This window comes from Jaculus jaculus, chromosome 2, assembly GCF_020740685.1.
Source record: "Jaculus jaculus isolate mJacJac1 chromosome 2, mJacJac1.mat.Y.cur, whole genome shotgun sequence".
In the NCBI taxonomy this organism is placed as follows: domain Eukaryota; kingdom Metazoa; phylum Chordata; class Mammalia; order Rodentia; family Dipodidae; genus Jaculus; species Jaculus jaculus.
The window spans coordinates 55651611-55671810 of NC_059103.1; the positions used below are offsets into that span (position 1 = coordinate 55651611).

At 40.3% G+C, this 20200-nt stretch overlaps 1 protein-coding gene across 1 annotated transcript in view; it reads right to left on the reverse strand.

Annotated features, from left to right (window-relative positions):
* Nucleotides 1-16589, reverse strand: part of Mfsd14b (major facilitator superfamily domain containing 14B) — a 57840-nt gene extending 41251 nt beyond the window's left edge. The window contains exon 1 of the mRNA XM_012948397.2: nt 16467-16589. Coding sequence (XP_012803851.1) covers nt 16467-16568 — 102 coding nt within the window. The 5' untranslated portion in view covers nt 16569-16589. The remainder of the gene's footprint in view (nt 1-16466) is intronic.
* Nucleotides 16590-20200: the final 3611 nt, after the last annotated feature.

The window sequence follows — 20200 nt, forward strand, 5'->3', positions numbered from 1 at the left end:
CTTTCAACAGTATAGCAATATACATGAAGAAAGATGTATGCAAATTACATGGAAGCAGCACTGCACTTTTCAGTGTAAAAAAGTAACAACTTCTATCATAAAAGTTTAATTTTAATTTGAGAACAATGACAAAGACAATAACGTATAAAAAATTACTGCAAGAATGAGTTTTCTTTATGTTTTGTACAATGTATCAATTCTTGGCCATTCCTTCAAAACTAACATTTCCTACACCATTGCTCAGAAATTTCTAGTTACTTTTAGGCACTTCGTCAGAAAGAAATCAATTACCTTGTGCTCAGAAAACTGATATTTATACTTAACAGTACTTTAATAAATGTCAACAAAATCAATGCTATTAAAATGTTGGAGAAATGGTACTGGCAATCCTGGAGCAAAAAAAACACAACTCTAAAAAGTTGCTAAAAACTGTGGCCTCAAGGGCTGGAGAGATGGCTTAGCGGTTAAGCACTTGCCTGTGAAGCCTAAGGACCCCGATTTGAGGCTTGATTCCCCAGAGCCCACATTAGCCAGTTGCACAAGGGGACGGACATGTCTGGAGTTCGTTTGCAGTGGCTGGAAGCCCTGGCACGTACCCATTCTCTCTCTCTACCTGTCTTTCTCTGTCTGTCGCTCTCAAATAAATAAACAAAAATATTTTTTAAAATTGCTGCCTCAGATACAAAAGATGTTGATTAATTAATATCCAACTCCAAAATGATAACAGTTTAACCTATCACAGGGAATTACTAAGATAAGTATTTAGAATCACCTTGTATAAATAAACTTTAAAAGCAACTGATTTTTACTATGGATTACAAAAAGATGCATACACATATATAAATACTTTATGGCAAATTCTTAATCCTGAAATGAGGTACTCAAGCAGTTTTTTACTAAATTTCATATTTGGGTAAAAAAAAAAAAAAAAGGTCAGATAGGTGTAGCCAACAGCATTGCAAAGTAACTGGCCCCCAAGAGTGAGTGAATGTCAACAAATGGCCTAGGCATTACTCCTACATTGATTTATCAAGCACCATGTATATCCTAAGACTCTTAAAACAGCTCAAAGCAGGAACCCTACCTACTCAGTTCTCATTTGCAGTTGCAGTGGTTCTGGAGTTCTTTCCAACCTGGGACTTGTTTTATGAAGATCAGAATGCAGACACATGCAGCTGCAAAGCTAACTGAATATAGAAAGACATTCTGTAGTGGTGCACACCTGTAATCCCAGTTGGAAAGCTGAGACATTACTACTGTGAGTTCAGGGCAAGCCTGGGCTAGCCAGTAAGTAGTTTCATAGGGAGGTAGATAGCTGCCTGCCTGTGAGTGTTTGCTCCTAGACACCATTCCTGATCTGCACCTGTGAATCTTCCCTGCCTTCCTGGTCCTGCCATCTGTGGCAATCGTGTCATGTTGATGCTGATTGGTGCTACTTGCAGCCTAAAACACAGATGTTTCTTTATGAAAAGAGAAGAGGTGAATACAGACATGGAATGATGATGACAAAGTTACAAAGCAACTAGTTTTGTTCACAGCCCTAAATATGACATCTAAGCCACACCCTCCAAGGCTGGGACAACTCCTGGAAGCAAAGACAGAAAGAATGTAAACGGCAGAAAGAGGACAGGTGGGGCTGTTTGTTCTGGATACCACAAATCCAGTACACTTAAGAATTTACAGCAAAGCCGGGCGTGGTGGCGCACGCCTTTAATCCCAGCACTCAGGAGGCAGAGGTAGGAGGATCGCCAAGAGTTCAAGGCCATCCTGAGACTATATAGTGAATTCCAGGTCAGCCTGAGCCAGAGTGAGACCCTACCTCAAAAAAAAAAAAAAAAGAATTTACAGCAAGCCAGGTGTGGTGGCGTACCCCTTTAATCCCAGCACTCAGGAGGCAGAGGTAGGAGGATTGCCATGAGTTCCAGGCCACCCTGAGACTACACAGTGAATTCTAGGACAGCCTGAGCTAGAGCAAGACCCTACCTGGAAAAACCAAAAAAGAATTCACAACAGATGGGGATTTCCTGTACGTGATGAGCATCTCATCATAGATGAAGAACTAGTCCATTAGAATAGTGAAAACTGCTGATTGCTGGGAGAGGAGAAGTCAATGCCCCATATGGGAGTATTCACTGGAGTTCTTTCCACTCTCCTGTAAATAACCTCCCACCCATGATTATGCAAGCAACCATAATTTACATGAGTGGGTCAACAAAACAAATAAGTAGAATCTGGTCTAAGGTGAAGGTGGAAAGTTTTAGTAGGAGGGGAACAGGACAAAGAGGGTAAGTGAAGGGATCAAAATGCACTGTTTATGTACTTGTGAAATTTTTAAGACAATGGACCAAGGAATCCAGACATCTGAAAACCACTTTAATTGACAGAAAATATTTTTGCCAAAAAGTCATATGAATATATTTTCTGCTTGAGTAAATAATGTTCGTAATTAAGATTTTTATGTATTTGTATTACAAAAATGTTCAAATTGATTTTGATATTCATAAAATCAAGCTTTAGTTGTAATAAATTTAATGCTCACATCTCTAATGAAAATGAAAACCTTCCAAACCAGGAAGTCTATTGCACCATCAACTATGCTATTTTTTAAATTATTTTTTGCAAGTAGACAAGAGAGAGAAAATGTAGCCCCAACTACAAACTCCACACGAATATGCCACTTTGTGCATCTGACTTTACATGGGTAATGGGGAATTAAACCCAGGCCAATGGACTTTCCAAGCAACTGCTGAGCCATCTCTCCTGCCACTATACTATTTTTTAAACAGCTTGCAAAAAAACAGACAAGCTACCTTTTTGTTAACTAACATTAGATATTTGGATGTATTTCGAAACAACTTAAAGTAGCCAAGCATGGTGGTGCATGCCTTTAATCCTAGCACTCAGGAAATAGTAGAACACCATGAGTTCAAGGCCACCTGAGCCTACATAGGTCAGCCTGGGCTTAAGCAAGACCCTACCTTAAAAGATCCCCCCCCCAAAAAAAGGAAGAGGAGGAGAAATTACTTAAAGTAAAACATCTCCCCTAAAATATACTTTTTAAGCTTACTGTTACATATATTAATTGATCTACCATAACAAAATGAATTTGCTGTCATTCAGTTTCTTTCTAAAGTCTTGGTGGCCATTATGCTAATAAAAGTGTCCTATGTTTTCCCTTTAAATTATCTGAGATCATAAGGTTTAAGTAAAAATTAACCAATTATTTCAACTGAGTCCAATTTAGGGCAGCCTCACTGGGTGAGTTTCTCCTCCATTTAGTTTTCTGTGTGAAAATGTGACTTATGGTCTCAACACTGTAACTACTTCTCCTGTTGCTGTTTGAAAAACACTCACCAATTTTTCTGAAAAATCTCACCTATGGGCTACAGAGATGGCTTAGTGGTTCAGACACTTGCCTGCAAAGGCCTAAGGACCCAGATTCAATCGATTTCTCAGTATCTACATAAGCCAGATGCACAAGGCAATGTATCTCTATGTATGCATCCCTCCCTCCCTCTCTCTTTCTCCAATAAGTAAATAAAAGTATTTTTTTAAAGACATGGGAAAAAATACCACCTACTACAAATTCCTTTCTATTGCACCTATTTACAGTTATTACTTCAAAAAAAAAAGATTTTTATTTATTTATTTATTTACTAGAGACAGAGAGAGGGGTGGGAGGGTAAGAGACAGCAAGAGAGTAAGAATGGGCACGCCATGGGCTCTAGCCACTGCAAATGAACTCCAGACGCATGTGCCACCATGTGCATCTGGCTTACATGGGACCTGGAGAATTAAATCTGGGTCCTTGGGCTTTGCAGGCAAGCACCTCAACCACTAAGCCATTTCTCCAGCCCCAGTATTACTTTTCTGCTAATCCTATCAAAAGGTAAATTCTAGAATTTGGGGTATATGGAATTGAGCAGGAGAATGTGCGTGAGGCCCTAGCTTCCATCCCCAGAATGGAAAAGTAAAAAGTTGTTGGGCTGGCCCAACAACTTGTTCTGACCAACAAAAGTCAGGGGAAAGACAAAAGCTTGAGAAACTTCAAGACCCCCATGTGGAGAAACCTTTTCTAAGTACAAGAAACTGAAAGCATACACGTAATTTCCTACTAAGGCCTACAGACCAGTAGCCATCACTAGCTGCCCGACAAAAGAAACCATTCCACTTCACCACTTCCAATCAAGCCTGCAGATGACTGCAGAAGCATGAGAAACTCAAGTAAAACCTGCAGAACCTCCATCAGAATCCCACCCAAAAGAACTCTCCTCCAAAGTGGTCAATTTAAGCCACTAAGCCTTAACAGCAATTTATGAAGAAATTGTTAAGTAACAAACCAACTCTTCCCCCTGCTTTACCCTCATGAAGATTACATTATTTTAAGACTTTTCATAGGACCCTTTCGTAGTGCTCTAATCTCCTCTCTCACATATATAAATCAATACAACATGTGAAAGATAAAATAAAATCTGGAGCCTAGGGATATGGTCAATGGTACATGCTTGCCTAGCTACAACATTAAATCAGAAAGCATAACAACCACCAGGCATGGTGGCACACGCTTTTAATCTCAGCACTTAGGAGGCAGAGGTAGGAGGATCACCGTGAGTTCAAGACCACCCTGAGACTACATAGTGAATTCCAGGTCAGCCTGAGCTAGAGTGAGACCCTAACTTGAAATCCCCCCTCCAAAAAAAAAAGAAAGAAAGAAAACACAACAACCACTGTGAGATCATTGTGGAGACCAGACCAAAATTAATTAATTTAAAAACATAAACAGTTCACATTATCAGTGGTGCTGGGAGATGAAGATTGTTACTTGACTTCAACCATAAGCAAACATGCTACAAAATTGATTACTGTTAGCAATATTATAGTAAGTGAAATGAGCCAGTCACAAAAGGACAAATACTGTATGATTCCACTTACATGAGATATCTAAGGTACTCAAACTCACAGAAACAGAAAGTACAAGACTGGTGGTGGCCAAGGACTGAGGGAAAGACTGTTGCCCTTTGAGAAATGAGGAGGTGCTTAAAGGGTCAAGTTTCAATTTTGCAAAATGAAAAAGTTCTAGAGATATGTTACCCAACAATGTGAAAATATGTAATGTTACTATCTGGTACACTTTGAAAAGATTATGATGGTAAATTTCATGTTGTATTTACACCTGTTTTCATTAAGGGCCTTTAAAAAAATCATGTTCCTCCTTTGGGATACTCATACACAAAAGCAACTGACTCTGAAGAAACAAAAATCTCTGCAATTGATTTAAAAAAAAAAAAAATACCCTACAGCTTTTAAACATAAACCAAGAGCAGCTGTTAAGTTTGTATCTGTGTTGTAGCTACCTGTCACATACAAGTTACTCAAAGACACTAAGTGCAGAGCAGACAACTTGTGTTTTTATCTAATGACAGTTTCTGTAGCTGAAGCAAAAAGGTGAATAAAAGGCCTGATCCCTAGTATTGACTTATTTTGTTTTTTAGTATTGACTTCTAAAGACTGTTTTGTCTACTACCCACAATCCATCATTTGAAAAAGTAACCACTGAAGATTTCAATTTAAGGAATGAACATTGTATTTCTTGAGCAGAAACACTTCAGGTAAGTGAAAAACATGAAAGGCATCCAAATTTTAAACAAGTAACTAAAACTGTCCATGTTTGCAGCCAACATTATCTCATGTCTACCAAAACACTGTTACAATAAAACAAATTCCATAATCTGGTAGGCTGCATGATCAATACACAAAACTCTTCAGTGTCTACATACATACTAATGATAAACTATCATCACTAAAAGAAATTCCATTCATAACAGAATTTTAAAAATATTATGGGGGAAGAGAATAGGGAAATGGCTCAGTAGCTAAAATTGTTTATTTGCAAAGCCAACTGACCTGAGGTTCAAGTTCCCAGCATATACATAAAGCCTGATGCAAAGTAGTGCATGCATCTGTGATCCTAATGCACCTAAGAAAATAGGAGGCATAAAATGATGAAGGAAGGAAGCTGGAGGTAAGCAGTCAAGGGTGTCTCCATTTCCCAGTCTGACAGGTTGTGTGAATGGTATGGGCACAGCAAGATGGTAAGTCCCGGTGCCCAGTATATCAGAGTGTTCTTGCGTCACTGAACTCCCAATGGAGCAACTGCTTGAAGTGCTTAGTTCTTATTGGGTAATGGCCCCACAGATTGATCCATACCTGTGAGAGGCTGGTTACCCTGGATTTAAGTTCTAACTGAAGCAGAAACTAGCCTGTAATGTGGGCAAAATCTTGAGTTAATTTATAGTGTGGAAACTAAACAATGGATCTGTGACCCACAAAGTTCAGAAATGAAAAACATGAGATGCTGGTCTCTTGGGTGTATTATGAATCAGGGAATCTGCAAAATGTAGAGGCAAGGTTAAGTGTATGATTTACAAAGATTAAAGGAGATAAATGCAAATCTATGAGTATATTTACAGACTATCATCCCTTTCCACCATTCTTAGGGTAAGGAAGGGAGGAAGTAAGTGGGGAAACAAAGGCCTTTGGTTATCCATACATTTCCTCTGGACTCCATTAGTTGGCTGGGAACAAAGGATGGGGAAAAAGTCTTCCTTGGGTAAAGGGGCCACCATATTGTATCCATAAGAACCTATTAATGTAGAAGGGAGTCACCCATTCAAGGGTCCCCATATCTATTCTATAAAAGATGCAGGACAGTCTGAGAGAGATGGGGGTCAGTGTATAAGAGCTCTGAGCAGGAACTGAAACAACTGCAAGTTGAGGGATCAATAGCTTCAAAACATTTAGTGACAATGAGAAACCAGAATAGAGGAGAAAGAGGAATCAAGGTTGTTTCAGTCAACTTTCCACTGAGAAGACAAAATACCTGACAAAAATCAGTTTAAGGGGGGAAGAGCTTATTTCAGCTCACAGTTCTAGGTCTCAGTCTACCCTGGTGGGGTAGGCATGGCCGCTGGTACTTGAAGCCGTTGGTCACTTTCAATCCACAATGAGGAAGCAGAGTGATTACATGCTGCTGCTCAGGTAGCTTTCTCATTTTTACATAGTCCAAGACCCAAACCCATGAAATAGTACCACCTAGTTATGATATATCTTCCCAACTCAATTAACTCAATCTAGAAAATTCCTAACAGACATACTAAGACTGTTTTCCATGGTGATTCTAAATCCTGTCAAGTTCACAATATAAACTATCACAAAGTACATAAAGAGTGACAGCAAATCCATTTGCATCTCCTCATTTTCATGTGCGTGGTGCTCAAATGCTCTGTGTTTGCAAGATCCCAGCCCTGGGTAATGCTGATCAACTCCTGGGCTACAGTGGGTTAACATGAAACCCCATGGAATCTGGATTTACATTAATGTTGACTTGTACTTGCTTGTATTAAACTTTAGCAAAAGCCATCTTTAGCTCAAAACAAAGAATTAATGCTATATCATGTAGTTGGAAGTGAAGTCAGGCATCATAATCATCTCATCCTTGTGGAAATTTCTTCCATATCCACTCCTTTCTATAGGTGCCTAAACTAGGCAAGTACTGCAGTTGAGATTCAAAGTTGAACTTTTTTTCTTTTTTTTTTTTTTTTTTTGGTTTTTCGAAGTAGGATCTTACTCAAGCCCAGGCTGGCCTGGAGTCACAGGGTGGCCTTGAACTCACAGCAGTTTTCCTACTTCTGCCTCCCAAATGTTGGGATTAAAGGCCTGTGCCACTACACATGACTTTCAAAGTTGAACTTTTAACCCACTCTGCACCTGCCTTACTAGTACAGTGCTAGGAGTTTTCATTAATCTTGTATATGTGTCCTATTGTCTTTTAAACTGGATATGTGTTACATCAATCTGCCAAAACCACATAGCATCAGCAACTCTAATTTCTCTCTGCTCTTTCTCTAGATAGGATAAGTTTTATACTGTTTCAAGTTTAAAATCCTTTGATAATTAGTCTTTACAAATAATCCCCACATGTACTCACTTTAAGTTCCTTAGTTACCTGCTACTTGAATTTTTTACCTATAATCTAGACAAACAGATATACTTTCCCTAATAAAAGACAAGTTCCCCATTCTCCAGAGTGTAATCTGTGAGGTCATTTAGTACAAACTTTGTCTGAGATTGTGTTATAAGACACTTCTGAATAAATGCCAGAAGTCTTTCTTCTACCTACTATGCAGGAAAAAGAGGTATGTTAAAGAACGACATTTGTGCTCCTCTCTTTGGCTATTAGAACAATGAGTCCCAAGAAACTGGGATTTCATAAGAAAACTAATACTGGAAAGGAAAAAGCTACCCACAGTGCCCGTCAGAGGCAGCACTAGTTTATTTCATATAGCTCTGACCTATCAGACATCTTGCAGGAAACTGGAGCTCAAAGTGGGCCAATAATGGGTAGGATCATACCTTGACCAGGTCTGCTTAGTTACTGTAGTATAGTTCTATGTTGCTGGGATGAACATCCAAACCAGGCAGTTTGCGGGAAGAAGTGGTTTATTTCAAGCTCACTGATCCACAGAAAGTTCCATTGCTGGTGAGAGAAGCTGGCCCCCTTTTTACAGATCTAAGCAGAGAGAAATCACCAGCACCCAACAAACAACAAAGATCAGCAAGCAGCAGAGACATCACCAGAGCTCACACTGCTCTCTACACCTTTGGGCTAGAATTCAGATCTGTCCCCAGTGACACCTCTTCTAGCCAAACAGCTGGGGACCCAAGTTACAAGCTTAAATAAAACAACTGAGTCTATGGGAGACATACATTCAACCTACCCATTATGCATACCTCTGGCCCTCTTATTTAAACTTAAGCCTCATGTCAGGACTGGAAGGGGTATCACTGGACCTCTTTGTTCCTCTTCCCAGTTTGGCCATATTAATTAATAACAAATCTCATTCTTCTGCTTATCCCTATTACTTGTCTCTCTCTCTAATTGGCCTACTGAGGATAGGTGGCCTTGCTTAGCTTATTAGAGTTTACAACTCAACTAACAGTATTCCTTGGGAGTGGGAGTAAACTGCCTATTGCTTTTGTAAGCTTAAACAATTCAACTCTTAAAGAAACTCACTGAGAACTCCCATCTGAAGTGCGTTAGGTCAGGAAGAATGCTGACATTCTTTGACTCTATCGCAAACAGCAGCATTAATTGGGCTGGGTCACCAAAGTTTTGGTCCTCATGTTTCCAGTTATTAAAAGAAAAGAAAAAGAGAAAATTTAGAAGGCCATGGAATCCCAGGATGCAATACAAAAAGTGACCAAAAATGAATCTAACTATATTAGGAATACATAAAGTAACCTCATTGAAGAAAAGGGAGGTTATAACCCAAGTAACTTTAGGAGTAAGTGAAATTTCTAAGACAAAAAAACCCAAAAGATATGCATAAAAGCACTGTACTGTAGCCAACAACTTGTTCTTCAGAGGGAAACAGTTCACCAATTATAAAACCACTATTCCTGTAGACTGGAATCAAGCAATTAATAAAATGGAGGGCAGACGGTAAGAGCTAGATGTTTTAGTGCTGGAATGGAAGGTACAAGTTAAGGGGGTTAAATTGGGATAATCCTTGTAATACAAATGTCATATGCAGAAATATTTATAAATAGGTGTTAAATAGTACACATATTCCCCTGCTAGATCAGCTGAGGGAGCCTAAAAGCACTTATATGCCAAGAATTCAACAGTAAAGACAAAGTCTAGCATGAGGCTGTGGTGGTTCAAGAATAAAATGACCCTCTCATAGCTCATTTTCTTGGCATTATATTAAATTAGAATGTCTATCACATTCGACACAGTAAGCATTTGTTAAATATTTATAAAATAACCACTTTCAACAAATTTTCAAACCATTAATTTACCACCTACCACACAATTTAAGCAAATCAAATGCCAAGATCTGTATCTGTAACTATTCTTATCTCTACCAACATTCTTTAACAGTGAAAATATTTACCTGCAAGTGATGAACATTCAACGCATATTTGTTGAGCTTTACTAATACCAGCTAGATGCAGGAAGACAGTGGTAAACAACAGAAGTGATAATTTTTTTTTTCATTTCATGGAATGTGACATTACAAATAGAACTATACAACTAAAGGGCAAAACCAGGATAGTGAACAATATTACTAAGAACAGGCAGAAATTATCTTGTAACACTAGCAGCAATACACACAACAGGTCTTAACCAAAGAACACCATAGTGATAGTATAATCACTTTCTTCTTCACTATAGTCTTTTAAGGTAGAAACTATAATCTCCATTTTTATGCGTGACAAAACTCAAGGAGTTTAAGTAACTTGCTGCAATCATACAAAACATGTCTAAGTTGGTATTTCATCAAGATGTTCATATCTCTAGAATGTGTACTACTACCCATTAGGGCAGGCTGCTTTTCTAATAGAGGTTGCTTCTCCACAAAACAGCATCAGCACATATATGAGGCAGACAACCTGCACTTCAGAGTCATCTACAGCCAGCTGCACAAATAAAGCAAAGTACAGACTTTCACTTGCCCATTTACCCTGTTCCTCATACCATGAAGTCTGGCTTGGCTACCTTGTATACAGGCAAGATGACCTGACAAGTTCAGATGTAATAGGACACCTGGCTTTTCTCAGTCACTGGCTAACTATTGGGTGGGAAAAGTTAAGAGTAGAAAGCTACTCTCACTTCTCCAACACATGATCTCCAACTCAAAGATCAAAATACACAGTAAACACCAGCAACCTCCCAGCATGAAAAGAGATGCTATCACATTAATGATTTGTAACATGGGCTATTCACCTTCCCTGCCACATCCAGTATGGTGCAAAGCAGCTAAGACTCACTCCCAGATACCAGCCCTTTCCTTTTCCCTTTTGGTTTTGTTGACACAGGATCTTATTCTGTAGCCCAGCCTGGAACTCATGATAGGTCCAAAGCAGGCCTCAAATTTACAGCAATCCTCCTGCCTCAGCCTCCCAAGTGCTGAGATGATAGGCATAAACCACAACCAGCCAAGGAACAGTTGTTGCCCAGGCTGGCCTACAACTCATGATACTTTTACTCATCCTCTTCAGTAATTTACCTGCAACATGTGCCACCACAGCTGGAAGTATCAGCTATTTTTTTAAAGGGGTGGGGGGATGTTTAGGCAGGGTCTCCCTCTAGCTCACACTGACCTGGAACTCACTCTGAAGCCCAGGCCGACATCAAATTCATGGTGATCATCCTGATTTGGAAATAATTGTCTCATTTTCTGGCTGCCTTTTACTCTGCCAACTCTGTCCTTTGATGCACAGTTTTGCATTTTGGTGCATGCACTCCAGTTCTCTTTTTACTTTGTTGCTTGTGTTTTTGTTGTTATATCCAGAAAAATCACTATCATATCCAAAACCATGAAGTTTGCCTTTCATTCTAATTTTATAAGTTTACATCTTTGGTCCATTTAAAAAACTGATAGTAGCTGAGCGTGGTGGTTCACACCTACAATAGAACTTCTGCTCCTCAAAACACTGTTTACAAGAATTCAAAGATGAACTGCAGGTCAAGGATGAGGTCTTCACAAAAAAATTTGATAAAGGAGTTGCATCCCAGATATATAAACTTGAAACCAGGCATGATGGCTGTAATCACAGCATTTAGGAAGTTCAAAAAGAAGGAATGCCCCCAGTTTGAAGCCAGCATGAACTACAAAGCAAATTCCAGGCAAACCTACGCTACAGAGTGAGAGGCTGTCTCAAACAACAACAACAACAAAAAAAATCAAACTCTATTTCAAGAAAATAATCAAGTTAGTGAAAGAGTGCTTGCCTAGGCACTTACAAGGCACTGGTTCCCAGCCACAGAAGAGTAGAGTAGCAAGGGAAAAAGGCAATGCAGGGGAAAGGGGAAAGGGTAGGACAGAAAAAAGAAAAGGAAGGAGGAAGAGCAAATGAAAGGAACAGAAAAAGGAGAGGGGAAAAGAAAAGCAAATAACCCAAGTCTAACAGCAAGCAAGATGACTGTCATGAAAAAGCATAGGCTTTATGCAGATATATTAATTAAAGATTCAAGTAACTCGAATTATAAAATATTAGTGTTTCTGCCATAAATTTATCTTTCTACCAAAACTGATCATAAGTATTTTTTCTTTTATTTCTTATGTTTACAGGATTTGATTGTGCCAGTGTCCCAGTACTATTATAGTGAATCCTAACAGTGCTCACCATTACAATGGTTTTCCTAATATGCTATCCCTCTCATGTTTTTAAAAAACAAAAACATGGGCTGGAGATGGCTTACCAGTTACGCTGTTTGCCTACAAAGCCAAAGAACCCAGACTCAATTCCCCAGGACCCATGTAAGCCAAATGTACAAGGTAGTGCATGTGTCTCTTTCTCTCTCTCTCCCTCAAATAAACATCATTAAATTAAATGAAAATTAAAAACAAAACATGTCTAGTTATTTTAGAGTTTAATTTTTTTATGTATATATAAAAAAGTTACACCCAGCTGAGCAGGGTGGCACATAACTTTAATCCCATCACTTGGGAGGCCTCTAGAGGTAGGAGAATCACCATAAGTTTGAAGCCACCTTAGAACTACATAATAAATTCCAGGTCAGCCTGAACTAGAGTGAGACACTACCTTGGGAAAAAATAAAAAAGACTGCAAACATAGACACCCCTCTCCCCTGCTCCAATTCTGCTAAGAGTCTTCTGTGAGGTTACTGGTGTTCATTGTGGAGACTAAGAGGCCTCAGTCTCTGCAGGGATAAGGGAAACAGTGCCTTGGGCTATTCCTACCCACTGAGGCTTCCTGCCCCCTCTTTCTTTCTTGATATTCCCTGAGCCTTGGTGGGCAAGATAGAGACCTGATTTAGTGTGGCTTTCTCTGTAGACTCTGGATCTCTGTTCTGATTGAGGTCTGAGTGACCACAGTGTCTGTCGCCATTTCCTTGGAGCTGGTTTTCATGCTAGCTGTGAAAGCAGTACTGGTGTCACCACTTCCCCTATGACAAGTTCTGGGCCAGGGCAAATGAGGTGGAGATGACCCATCTCCTAATAGACAGTCATATACCTTTTCTTGATGTATCTATCCTTGTTCTCACAGGGTCCCAGCTGCCTTTTTTTTTTTTTTTTTTAAATAAAAGCTGCTCCTCCTGGACTTTGGTTTTTGGTTTTTTTTCCATAATCAAGTTCTCATGATTAGCCTCAAACTCACTTAAGAATTGGAGGATGTTACCTTGACTAACTGACATGTTGATGTTAGAGGAAAAAGGTACCCTATTTCTTCTGATATATAAATAAACGATTTGAATTAAAAAAAAAAAAAGAATTGGAGGATGATCCTGAAGTTGTAATCCTCCTGCCTACACAACCAAGTGTTGAGATTACAGGCATATACCATTATGCCACAAACATTTTTTCTATATTCTGTATGCTTATATATTTTGTCGTATTCTGAAAAACAACATTAACCTTTACAGGAATACTCCAGAACACTCTAAGGAAAATCAACTCAGGAGACATCACATGTCCCTAGAACACTAATCATTAATGCTGGCATTTTATCAGTTTACTTGTTTATTTTTTGACCAGTGCTCTTTATTGGAATCTAAATGTTGGTTTCTTGGAGTCCATGTATCTTGAAATATTACCCTAAAGTTTGCATGTTTTTGTTTGTTTTGGTTTTTCAAGGTAGAGTCTCACTCTAACCCAGGCTGACCTAGAACTCATTATGTAGTTTCAGGGTGGTTTTGAACTGTATGTGATCTACCTCAGCCTCCCATGTGCTGGGATTAAAGGCATGAGCCACCACACCTGGCTAAAGTTTGCATATTTTCTTTACAACAAAGCTTTAATTCTCATCAGATCCCCAAGGGTAAATGACTACAAAACAAGTTTTCCTTTACCTGGTAGTAAAAGTTTATGCATACTAAAAAGTTTACATTCAGTAATTCAAATAATTCTGATAAAACATCTCAAAATATATGTGAAAGCATATCAAGGAAGACAGAACAAAAACAGGACAATAAATGGTAGCTAATTTGATATACACTTCTTAGACAAATTATTTCATACAAGAAACATTTGATTCCTTTCTAGTTTTCAGACCATGACATCTCATTGCCAATGTCTCTCTGAAGTCAATTTATTTATTTATTTACTTATTTTGTCAAATTCAGTAGGAAAAAGCTGTCAGTTTATTGATTCTTTGTACCCAGGAAGTCTTCCTTGTGATTATTAGCAATACCAAAGAACCTAAAGCTATGTGTCCCAGGAACCAAACCAAACAAAAATTATATATATCACAAAAATGTAATCACATCCTGGGGTTGAAGGACACAGTAATTGAAAGTGATAATGAAACAAGTAGAAAAAAATGCAGTTTGGCAATACTGGCATGTGACATGAACACCAGGGATTGAAGGCATGCACTACTTTCATAGATTCCGTATATTTAGAGTCAGCAAAGATTTCTGGTCATGCTAGTGATCCCACTAATGACAGCAAATACCAAAAAACTTCAGTATTCACTGCACTTATGAATAATGCCTCCACCCACTTTTAGAGAAAAGGAATTGGGGAGGAATTTACCAGTGTCTAAAATTATCATCAGGATCAAAAGGAAAAAGAATGGGTAATAAACAGCCTAGGTTCTTTGAATAAATCTCTCTCAAAAGTTCATACTTTAAAGACATAAATGAGCAACATTAATTTTTATACTGGGGTCTGGTTTCTGTCTACATTAGGAAATGGGAGAGAACTGAATTACCACAGTTGGGGGCGTGCACACACACACAGAGGGTAACCATTCAAAATGTGCACATGCAAAAAAATGGAGACTAACATCACCTAATATTTAGGAGCTTTGGTTCAATATTGCAGCAACACTCACAATCCTATGAGGTAAATATTATTATTAGAAGGGGTTATATAACTTAATCAACACAGGTAATGAAGCTGGAAACGGGAATTCCAAGCATGCTCACCTAATCATTATGCTATATTTTCAGCTGGCAGTTATCTTTTTATTTTTTAGGAGCCAACAGAAAAATGACAACACCAATAATCAAACTAATGAGCAAATGTGGTGTGCAAACTGATGGTAAGATGAGCAAGGATCTTCCAAGGATGGTCAAAGTCCAGATCTAAAAGGCTGAGGAAATGAACCACCAGAAAGCAAGAAGATAAAAAGCTAAAATGCATTGTTGTACAATGGAAAGAGATGAAAGAAGCCATCTCCCCTGATTACTAGTGTAGTTACTGCCCATCAATTCCTGGAAGACAAAAAACGGAACTGTGGTTTGGACTAATTTAAAGGATAAGAAAAAGTGAAATATAGCTGTCAAAAATGAGAGAAATCAATTCTACAGAACATTCTACACAAGATAAGGCTTATACATTAGAAAGATGTTATTTCTGAAGAGATGCATCTCCCTTTTCAATGATTTTCAAAAAGCAAGGAGTAATTTTACATATTAGGCACTGAATGAGTAGTCAGGTGGAATCACTGTAATAGAGCTTGGACTAGTTGAGTTCTAAAACACTGAGAAAATGCACCACAGAAATGCAGAGAAGAGGACCAGATCTGAAAATCTTTACCTGGCACAGTGACTGTTAAAGAGTTGCTGCAACCCAGCATCTAGTAAGCCCAATAAATACTAGAGGCTGTTTTCTTTTCAGTGATTTTTGCATGCATGAATTTTGACCTAGGACTCCATTTACTGCTCCTACTTCCCCACTATATTAATGGGAATTCGCATCAACAAATACACACCTGTTCATTCCTTAGCAATCTTTAACTAAAAGCATCATTTCATATGTAAGCTTAAAAAAATAACTGCATGCATTTTCCTTAAAATTCCTATTTTTCTTTGTAAAAACTTGTCCTGAAACACTTTCTTTTACATCTTAAATAGATATTGAGAGCCCTTTTTTATATTTAGGACTTAAGAAATGACATCCCTTGGGCTTAGTTTCGACAAAGCAAGGTGCCAATGACAAGGACTGATCTGCCGAATCCAGGACAATTAAAAGCAGGTTTCCTGTGCGGCGGTCCTCGTCACCTGAACTTCAAGTGACACTAGAGAAAGAGACCAATGTGAACTTGCTCCTTCTCGGTCCCCAGCTCAGCGCGTCTCCCTAATCTGCAGCCCAGGGAGGAGCAGAAGGTGCAGGAGGGCCCTGCCCGCCACCACCCCAGCTTACCCGCCGGCCTTTTGGGACACTGGGGCCGAAATCTGCTTTTTCAGGGGCCCCTAGGTAAGATTTAAATCGAAACTTCTACCGACCAATACAGGGATACGGAACTGTAAAATACGGAAGTCACTATTACTTACCGTCCCATGTAGGCGACCTTTGAAGCAATAACCAAATTGCCCAAAGTCCCGTCAGGCTAAGACTTGTGTAGGAAAGCTCACAGTCACGAGGACCCGGCTCCCGAGAAAGGCCTGGGCCCCTACCCGACCGCCCCGCGCGGGCCGCGGGTCTACTCACCCAGCTGCCGCCCGAGGCCTGAGCGCCCGCGCGTTTCTCCGGCATGGCTCCCGCCTCGGGCTGCGACGCCGCCTTCCACTCCGGCTCCAGAGGCGACTCCATGTTCACGCCATGCCCACGCGGGCTCGGGGCGCTCCGGGACGACGGCGACGCCGCGGGAGCGGGAGCGGCGGCGGGGCCCGCGCCTTCATGGGCTCCCCGGCCCGCGGCGGCCTGCGGATCGGGAGGCGGCGCCAGTGGCTGCGCCGACGGCCGAGGGGACCCGGAGGCTGCAGCCGCGGAGGCGAAGGCCGCCAGCTACAGAGACGCCGGCACGCAGCCACACGGACAACTCGGACCTTGCGCCTGGGGCCCGCAGCGCCCACCGAGGCCCCGCACTCCACAGACCTCACGCCCTCTCCGCACTAGTCGGCGCCGGCCGCAGGCCCCGCCCCACGCACGCTCCTCACAAGCCAGCGCCGGCCGCAGGCCCCGCCCCACGCACGCTCCTCAAAAGCCAGCGCCGGCCGCAGGCCCCGCCCCACGCGCGCTCCTCTCGCGCCAGCAGCAAGCCCCGCCCCACGCTCGCCCCCAAGCGCGCCGGAACACCCCGCTCGCAGATCGGCCGGGCGGCAGGACCCGCCCCTCACGCCGCTCCTTCCTGGGAACTCCTGTTTCACACTAGTCAGTCAAGCAGATCCCGCCCACTCAAGTACCGCCTTCCTGCATCCATGGTTTCCCAGCCCCATGTGTACCAAAGATTGCTTTCAAATCTGCCCTGGAATTCCTGATGATCCTCCTGCCTCAGCCTGCTTTGTGATGGAAATACAGGGACGAGCCACCACACCTGGCGTTGTATGTTAAACAGATCCAGTGCATTTATTAATTGCTATTATTTGGGGGGAAATTATATTGATTCTTTTAGCCAGAGATTTACCAGTTTCAGCCATGCTTTGATAATTTTAAAAAAAATATTTATTTGCAACAGAGAGAGAGAATAGGCACTCCAGATCCTCTAGATGCTGCAAACGAACTCCAGATGCATGTGCCACTTTGTGCATCTGGCTTACCTGGGTCCTTAGGCTTTGCAAGCAAGCGCCTTAACCGCTAAGCCATCTATCCAGCCCCTTGTCATCTTTTTGATTATCCCAATTACCTTCCCATTTGTAAAAATCTCAACTAAAAATGCAATAATAATATTTCATGATGGTGGTACAGTAGTGTCTGGTCCCTTGATGTGAAGACTTGTAAACTTTTGCGGGGTGGCGCAGTATTGAGGACTCAAGGCCTAATCTAGGCAAACACCCCTGCACTGAGTCCTATTCCAAGCTCTTTGGCTCTTCTTTCATTTTTTAAAACATTTTTATATTTTATTTATTTGAAAGAGAGTGGCAAATAGAGAGAGAGAGAATGGGTGTGCCGGGGCTTTCAGCCACTACAAACAAACTCCAAACACTTGGGTCACCTTGTGCATCAGACTTTACGTGAGTACTGGGGAATCAAACCTGGGTCCTTTGGCTTTGCAGGCAAGTGTCTTAACCACTAAAGCCATCTCTCCAGTCCATCTTGCTTCATTTTTAAGTAAAGTACTTTTAAGAGATTGTGTTGACAGTTAAACCATAGGAATTAATTACTTATGCACGACTTCAGGTCAAAACCTTGGGATTCTTCCACATCTTTATAGACTTAGAAAAGTGATGTTCCTCCCTGGAAGTTATCTTGCTTTATCCAGGAGTGGTTTTGATCTATTCATGGTTTGAATTCATATTAATGAAAAGATATACCAGAGGAAGTATCTATCCCCTGATAGGGAATAACTTTGTGTTAAATAATAGCAAAATTAAAATATTTTCTTTGGTTTCCGATTTCCACAAGTGGTGATTTTCCAAGAGAAATATAATAAGCAGTGCTTCCAGATTTACTTGAGCATATATTTATTCTTGGGACAATAATATCTTACATAATATGTAGGACATAGTTTGCCTATTTATTTTTCAAGGATATGCTTGAAACTATATAAATACATTTAAAAATGTAGCTTTAAAATGTCCATAAATAATATATTTTCAGTTGAGCAGAATAACTTATGCCTGTGGTACCAGATACTCTGGAGGCTAAAGCAGGGAGATCTGTTGAGACCATAAGTTTGAAATCATCCTGGGCAACAAGATCCTATCTTAAAATAATAATGATAATAATAATTTTAAAACAACAGAGAGGAGGCTGGAGAGAGAGCTTAATGGTTAAGGCACTTGCATGAAAAGCCAAAGGACCCAGGTTCAATTCCCCCTAACCCACATAAGCCAGATACAGAAGGTGGTACATGCTTCTGGAGTTAGTTTGCAGTAGCTGGAGGTCTTAGAGCACCCAATCTCTCCTCCCTCCCTTTCTCTCTCTCTCCCTCCCTCCCTCCCTCTCTCTCTCTCTGTAATAAATAAATAAAAATAAAATATTTTTGAGTAGGATAATTATGAAATTATTTTATTTATTTAGGGAAATACATAAACATGGGAAGGAAAATGAATACACCCATGTGGTCAGAGAGCCCACATGGACCTAGAAGAAATATGAAAAAAGATTTAGATAGAAGAGAAAGTATGGAGAGCTCATGTCATGTGGAGGGCAAGGAAGGGGTAGAGAGGGGTCAGGATTTCTGTCCTCATTCCTGCCCAGTTGGGCTGAGAAGAGAAGACTCATCAGAATCTCGAGGCTCAGGAGTGATAAACTAGCAGCTAAAAGAGAAAAATAAATTATTTTTTAAAAACAGGGAAAGGCATTTCTGTTAACAATGGTTAGTTCTAGAATTAAGAGTATTTTTCATGTTGATTTCTGAAGTTTTTTTTCTTTTTTCTATGTCTATATAATAATTTTCTCTTATAATCAAAAAGCAAAACTTCAAACACAAAAAATGTAAGCTGGGTACAGTGATACACACTTATAGCTCTAACTACACAAGAGGCTGTTGAAGAAGAAATCACTCAGGCCCAGAAAAAGGACACCCTGAAATGAAAAACATTAAAATGTAAGAAATGTGGGCTGGAGAGATGTCTTCATGGTTAAGGCACTTATCAGCAAAGCCAAAGGACCCAGGTTTGATTTCCCAGGACTTACATAAGCCAGATGCACAAGGTAGTACATGCTTCTAGGGTTAATTTGCAAGGACTAAAGACCCTGGAACACCCATTCTATCTGTTTCTCCCCCCACCCCAATGCCTCTCTCTTCTCTCTCTCTATAAATATTTTTTAAAGTAAGAAATGTAATCAATTTCATACTTTGTATCCTGTTGTACAAAAAAACTACTGCAAATCTTGTCACACCAGGACCTCTTGCCACTGCAAATGAACTCTACACACATGTGCCATTTTGTGCATCTGGTTTTATATAGGTACTGGGGAATCGAACCCTGAGCTGGCAGATTTTGTAAGCAAGCGCCTTGAACCACTGGCCCATCTCCCCTGCTGAATATGTCACATTTTGTCTGATTTTTGTCTTTTAATAAAAGTACAAGTGCAACTGAGTTGCTCATTAACTGTGCAGCAGTCTCCTGATGTCACAGGGTCTACTGGAGAGTAAAACCACAGATGCCACCTGCTGAATTCAGCCCAGACAAAGGTTGTGAAACTGTTCCTCCTCATGGTATCTGTATTGATATGTACTCAATTATGTTTGTCCCAAGGACTAGTTTGAAATACCAAGTATAACCGCCTGTGCTATATTTATGTTCAAGTTAGGCATGGTACACATGTTACACACC